A 6,856-nucleotide genomic window follows, 5' to 3' on the forward strand; every position below is an offset into this window, starting at 1 on the left:
GTGCGGACGTGACCCGCACGGTTCAGCCTGGGCTCTCCACGGTGGGCCCGGCCTGGTCCTGGTGGCCTTGACGACGGCCTGCTTGAGCCTGCTGCTACGTTAGAAGTGATGCAAGAAAAGCTTGAGAGAGAAAAAAATAATAATAATAATTAATCTTTTCAAACCACACACACCAGCCCCCCCCCCAAAAAAAAAATAAATTGTCATCATAGTCCACACGTGTCAAACTCAAGGCCTGGGGGCCCGATCTGGCCCACCGCATGACTTTATGTGGCCCGCGAAGGCAAATCATGTGAATCAACTTCTGTGATTTTTGCTCGAATCTGGATCAAAATTTCCAATTTTCATATCCTAAATCGTAAGGTTCAGATATTGCAAGAATTTTTTGTGTTGCCAAACATCAACAAATAGTTGAAAAACTCATAGCCTTGATTTGTGATTAAAAAAGTACTTAATAAATTCCACGTGTAAACATGATTAGGCAATGAAAGATTTTTATGATTTCACAGTCATAACGGCCCTCTGAGGGAAAACATAATTACAATGCGGCCCTGTTATAGTCAATGAGTACTTGCCTCCGTACACCAACCAATCATATCACAGCAAGGTTTGTCCTGCCAAGAACTGCGTGGGATAAAAACAATCTCTTAGCTCATTGGTACAGCGCTAATCTTTGTCATTCTACACACAGGATCAAGAATATATGACTTTGAGTACTGTTGCATTTGACTGTCTACATGTTGCTCAACCATTTGTGTTCACTCCATCGCGTAAAATGTTAAAGATGCTAATTAATGTTAGCATTAAGATAGCTGTGGCTTTTCTTCAGGCAATTGTTTCGTGACTGTTGAACACAAATGCTGTAAAACTGTTTCAAGTTTGACAATCTTCAGATGGGAGTGGCAGGAAAGATCTTGCGAGACGACTTTTCTCCGTTTGCCAGAATAATTTGCGAAGTCCGAGGGCTTGACGACAAAAAGCCGTTTTAATCCCAAAACGAATATAAATGCTATTTAGTCCTCCGGCAAATATTTTCTTCTTTTGCAGTGTTAGATACCAACAAGGAGGACCTAAATCAGTTTTTGTAAGTACAATTTGTAAATTTTAACCTTCATTCTTGAAACCATTATTCGAATTTCAAAATGCTAACCGTGTTTTCAAATCCTAATTTGAAAAATTCAACCTTTTGTGAAACCTTAATCTGAAACCCTGAACTTGTTTTAAAACCCCCAGCCCTGTTTTGAGATCCTAATTTGAAACCCAACCCTTTTTCCAAACCCTAATCTGAAATTGCAACCCTGATTTGAAAACCTGACTTCATCTCGAAACCCCATTTTTGAAACTCTAATCCTGTCTTCAGACCCAATTTGAAACCTGAACCTTGTTTTTAAGACCTAATCTGAAACCCCAACCCTGTTTTTAAACTGACTTTAAAACCCTAACCCTTTCTTGAAAACCAAACCTGTTTTGAAACCCTAATTTGAAAGCCTAGTCTTGAACGCATTTACTTAGGATTTTAGGATAATAATTATAATCTTTGTCAAATTATCAGGAAAAAAAGAATAATTGTACCCTCATTGCTATATAGCCTTTTGTCGCAATGTCTTTATGCCTCAACCGTGTCTGTCGTCATTCTGGAGCAGCTGTAAATCGCCGGAGACAAATTCCTTGTACGTTTCTGACCGAATAAATATGATTATGATCAAAGGCTTTGTAATTACGAAATAAAATGATTTAATCAGTCATTACTGTTTGTTTGCACGCAGTTCGGGGTGTACCCCACCTCACAGCACCTTTCCCGGACCAAACGCTGCGCCCTCAACTACCGTAATTTCCAGCCTACAACGTGTGACTTTTTTAAACACGCTTTCAACCCTGCCAATTTGTGCATTTCTTCCTAACGGGCGCAAGGGGGCACTCGAGCGGAAAAGTAAAAATGGGAACAGTGGAATATATGTGCCGGAGAAGTGACTTTTACCGGTCCGGCCCTGTTAACGCTGCGGTAGCGTGTTACTGCCGTGTCTCAGTGATTTTTACCAGTATGTTTTTTTTTTTTTTAAACCGGCCCTGTTAGCGCTGCGGCGCTAGCGTTAGTGCGGCGGCACAGGTGTTAGCATTAGTCTGGTGGGACTAGCTTTAGCATGAGCACAGCGGCGCTAGCGTGAATGCGGTTTTCGTGCATTTTTTCTAACGGCCGCAAGTGCGCACTTGAGCGGAAAAGGTATATATGTGCAGAGGAAGTGACTTTTACTGGCCCTGTTAGCGCTGCGCTACCGTGTTACTGGAATGTCTCAGTGATATTTACCGGTAAGTTTTACTATAAGTGGCCCTGTTAGCATTAGCGCGACGCTACCGTTAGCCCTCGCTTTAAACTCTTTCTGTGTACCGTCTTTCTTTGTAAATATCTCGTGTTTGAATGCAGATTTCAACGTGGGTACTTGCGGCTTTTACACAGCTCCGGCCTATGTGTGTACCAAATGGCATTTCCTTTACAAAGGTACTCGGTGAGGCTTATAACCAGGTGCGCTCTGTCGGCTGGGAATTACCGTACATTTATTTTACTTTATTTCAAACAGACATATTCCACTTAATTTGATTTAAAAATGCAAGAACGCATTTCGCGCGCAACTCAGGCTGCTCGCGTGATCCACACAATGTGGCGATAATTCACTTTATTATTACAAAAACATCCCAACAATAAAACAAAACACTGAGAAGGTGAAAGAAACTTGCAAAGCAGTGGCAGAGTCATTTGTGGCAGCGGCTTCTTCCCGACACATATTCTATCAGTTTCTGTGAGGTCAAAAAGAAAGGGTTAGCCGCATTTGCTTGTTTTTTTTTTTTTTTTTTTTAAATAATGAATAAAAAGGGTGCTGAAGCCGCACTTTACCGAAAGTTTCTGCACTTGACCCAAGGCCACGTCGTCCAACATGTTGTAGTCGATTTTGTCCTTGGTCTCTTCAGAAAAGCACATGGTCTGGCATCAAAGAGAAACAAAACGACACACACACACAAAAATATACATAAAGTATCACAAGAAGATGGATTGGAGTCTTGTATACTAGAGCTCGTCTGACATTTTGACAGAGAGCCCGTTATAAAACTCTAAATGATCAATTATCCCAACATGACATCGGAACTTAAAAACGACCTCTAAAAAAAGTTAATGAAAATAAAAAAGTTGTAATATGAGAATAATAGTACTTGTCCCCGTCCTGTGGTTACAGTGATGTGTGCGGACGATCCGGCCACTGAGCAGTCCAAGTCCCCCGTGGAGAACACCGACCTAGACAGGCAAAACAAATGAGGGGTGCTACTAGAACTGGCCGATGGGCCTGAAAAAAATGTATTTGCAAAAATAGTTGGCAAATGGATACTGCAGATTAGGGTCCTAGCGATACAGATTTTTGAGGCCGTGGCAAAGAGAGCATTGAATAAATCTGAATTACAGTGGAGAAAATAAGTATTTGAACACTCTGCTATATTGCAAGTTCACACTAACTGTGTTTGGAGGAAGACGAATGATGAGTTCCATCCCAAGAACACCATCCCTACTGTGACTCCGTAAGAACCATATCAAGGTTCTGGCGTGGCCTAGCCAGTCTCCAGACCTAAACCCAAGAGAAAATCTTTGGAGGGAGCTGAAACTTTGTGATTGTTAGCGACAGCCCAGAAACCTGTCTGATCTGGAGAAGTTCTGTGTGGATGAGTGGACCCAAATCCCTCCTGCAGTGTGTGCAAACCTGGTGAACAACTACAGGAAACGCTTGACCTCTGTAATTGCAAACAAAGGCTACTGTACTAAATATTAACATTGGTTTTCACACAAATAAATAATTGGAAAAAAAAAATCATACATTGTGATTTCTGGATTTTTCTTAGATTTCTTCTCACAGTGGACATGCACCTACGATGAAAATTTCAGACCCCTCCATGATTTCTAGGTGGGAGAACTTGCAATATAGCAGGGTGTTCAAATACTTATTTTCTTACGTGTGTTTTTTTCTTTACTTTTTTTAAAAATACTTTTATTAAAAATAAATAAATAAATTCCGGCACTGACATTTTTTTAAACTGTGCTTTTTTTTTTTTTCCCCGGGAAAAAAGTTCAACATAATTTGTCTCAGATGGTCCACGTGTCTTTCGTCCCAACAGTATTTCCGCACTTTTTCAAACTCTTACAGTACTTGTGCAGGTGAAGCAAAATGAACTCTGCAAACTTTGCGGTTTGGAAGCACCTACCTACGGTCAAAAAAGTCTCTAAACGTGAACAAATCCCTGAGAGATCATCGATGAACACGAATGGGTAAAACCACACAAATACCTGAGTTTGCCTTTGGCCGGCGGGGCCTCGTCGCAGGCCTTCGTCCAGCGGCGTCTGTTCGAAGCGCTCGCCAAAGCCCTGCGGAAACGCGGACGGCTTAAAACGCAACGTGACGGGCGGACGCGCCGCGAGACGTACCCCAGATTTCCCGCGCTGAGGCTATCGGTTGAAGGCCTGATTTTTTTTTCTCCTTTGGAACCCTGAAACAACAACAACAACTATGATACAAAATCAAAGTCATATTTTTCAGCTGGTGGAAGGAACTTTCCGTACCTTGGCTGTCATCTTGCGAGAGCTCTTTCTCGTCAAACTGGGCTGAACCAATATGGGATCAACTGATTTTCCTTTAAAAGGCCGAAGACATTTTGATTTAAAAAAAAAAAAATGTATATCACAGGTGTCAAACGCAAGGCCCGGGGGCCAGATCCGGCCTGCCGCATGATTTTATGTGGCCCGCGGAGGCAAATCATGTGTATCAACTTCCATGATTTTTGTTCAAATCTGTCCCAAAATTTCAAATTGTCATCTCATAAATGATAACATTGAGCTATTACAAGCATTTTTGTGTTACCAAACAACAATAGTTGGAAAACCCATTACCCTTGATTTCTGATTCCAAAACTAGTTCATAAATTTCAACGTGTTAATATGATGAAGCAGTTCAAAGATTTTTATGGTTCCACAGTCATAATGGCCCTCCGAGGAAAATGCTAAGCAAAACGTGGCCCGTAACAAAAATGACTTTGACACCCCTGACGTACATCATGCATCAATAATGGTAAAACCACTTAACCCCCCACCCCAATCAGTATTACTCCACCTCTTCTGCTGGGCACCCTCTTGAGCGTCAGCCGCTTCATCTCGGGAGACTCCTGCTCCTGCAATCACAGCACATCGGCCAGCCGCCATTACTTCTACTCACCGATCGCCCAAACGGCAGTCTCGAGTCTCGCGGCGGCTCACCCGCACGGCTAGCGACACGTCGCTGGCTGACAATTCTTCTGCTAAAAGGGAACAGAGAGCAAAACCAAAGTATTGTGTCGGGTACGCATAGACCGCTTTATACATATACTGTACATATAAAATACATAAAATGCCGCCACGAGTGCTGAATGGTACGTCGACGTTAACGCCATATTGGAAACAAAGAAGAATTTCCTTTTGAACTCAATTTACCCAAAGCAGCTACACGAATCCACCTCCATTTGCAAGACCTAGCTAGCGCCAATAGAGAAAGCTAACTACCCACTAATTGATACACCCCTTAAAACCCAACGTGTCCATGTAATACATGCAATCGCCATGAAGATTCTCCATAACAGGACAGGCTAAACTTTTCCTTTTTGACAAACATTGAGCTCGTCACTCTGTCCGGACGGATTATGGATAATAGCTTGTTGACGTACTAATAAACGCCTGTGAAAATGAGCAACTTGTCCTGAGTGACTGAACGGGAGTTACGGTAAGAACAGCTGTCATCCCATTTTTTGCCAAGTCAGCCTTTTGTGCTGTTTAAAGCACAAACTAAAGTATCAACAAATAGCTCCTTTAAAACAATGTGTAGTGTCTAAATTTGCCTTTATTGTTAATTTATAATAATTTGATGTTTTACTGAAAGTGATGTTAGGCCATATTCAAAGATGCACATTTGTAATCTACGTTTTTGTTTTAATTTACTTTCATGCGCTAATTGATGAAAATGACCCAGAGGTTACTCAGTAGTTGCCAGTGCTTGAGTATTTTTTCCACTCTTAAAGTACTTGCTTTGGCAAAACGAATTGGGAAACGTGCTGTTTATTATATTTACTGATACAATTTTAGTGTTTGCCCCCCTTGACATTAAATGTATATGTGGCCCCCAAGCTACAAATGAGTGTGCCACATCCAATATGGCGCAAGCGCTGACGAACAATATCAACGTGGCAACCTGCTCGATGTTCCAACTACTATATAATGTCTACATAATTAGGGAAAGGAGAGAAAAAAAAAAAGGGGGGGGGGCTCCGACTCACCAGTCAACGAATCGCCAACGCGCATCTTTCGAATCGAGAGTGGAAACTTCATCAGCTCCACGCTGAACACTCTGTCGATATTCGCCATCAGGTTGTCCAGTCTGCTCTCCAGTTCGTTCATTCGCTCTTGCGCTGCGTGTCAAAGTTGAATTAAGGTTATTGAGACACAAAACAACAACAAAAAAAAAGGAACGGCGATAATTTCGTATAACCTTCTTTCTCAACTTGCTGAATGAAAAGCGTAATTTTGCGTTTTCGTAATTCCCTGCTCAACTCTTCTTGGTGTCGGACTTTGCCTGAGTTTCTTGACCGTTTTGGAGCCATTCTGTTCCGCCTTGGGAAAAACAAAAGTGCTTCACCAAATGTTTGTGTCCGGACGCCATTTTACCTGGGTGGTCTTGACTAAAGACCAAAATAAGCAGCTTTACTATTGGCTGTTCAGGAAGACTTCACTTCAACGACGCAACAAGCACAATAACTATTGGCTGTCTCCATGATTGTTTTTAGGGGGCCTCTAAAT

At 41.9% G+C, this 6,856-nt stretch overlaps 1 protein-coding gene across 2 annotated transcripts; it reads right to left on the bottom strand.

Annotated features, from left to right (window-relative positions):
• Positions 1-2,643: 2,643 nt before the first annotated feature.
• cdca9 (cell division cycle associated 9) lies at positions 2,644-6,823 on the bottom strand. 2 transcript variants are annotated; one of them, XM_061801881.1, is made up of 10 exons: positions 6,549-6,823; positions 6,337-6,468; positions 5,288-5,325; positions 5,145-5,202; positions 4,598-4,668; positions 4,463-4,524; positions 4,325-4,402; positions 3,205-3,286; positions 2,891-2,977; positions 2,644-2,793 (listed from the first exon to the last, which is right to left on the bottom strand). In XM_061801881.1, the coding sequence occupies exons 1-10, from the start codon at positions 6,658-6,660 to the stop codon at positions 2,749-2,751; spliced, it is 765 nt and encodes a 254-aa protein (XP_061657865.1). In that variant the 5' UTR covers positions 6,661-6,823; the 3' UTR covers positions 2,644-2,748. The 2 variants fall into 2 exon arrangements, with proteins under 2 accessions (XP_061657865.1, XP_061657864.1); XM_061801880.1 differs by having other exon boundaries at positions 5,288-5,328; positions 6,549-6,813.
• Positions 6,824-6,856: the final 33 nt, after the last annotated feature.

This window comes from Syngnathoides biaculeatus, chromosome 17 (genome assembly GCF_019802595.1).
Source record: "Syngnathoides biaculeatus isolate LvHL_M chromosome 17, ASM1980259v1, whole genome shotgun sequence".
Classification (NCBI taxonomy): Eukaryota; Metazoa; Chordata; class Actinopteri; order Syngnathiformes; family Syngnathidae; genus Syngnathoides; species Syngnathoides biaculeatus.

What these genes read in the sequence shown, in the direction of transcription:
- cdca9 (XM_061801880.1), bottom strand. Translation starts at nt 6,660, where the DNA reads ATGGCTCCAAAACGGTCAAGAAACTCAGGCAAAGTCCGACACCAAGAA. An exon ending in CGTTGGCGATTCGTTGACTG is followed by an intron (nt 5,329 to 6,336) that starts GTGAGTCGGAGC and finishes GTTCCCTTTTAG; the next exon opens with CAGAAGAATTGTCAGCCAGC. An exon ending in ACGTGTCGCTAGCCGTGCGG is followed by an intron (nt 5,203 to 5,287) that starts GTGAGCCGCCGC and finishes CTGTGATTGCAG; the next exon opens with GAGCAGGAGTCTCCCGAGAT.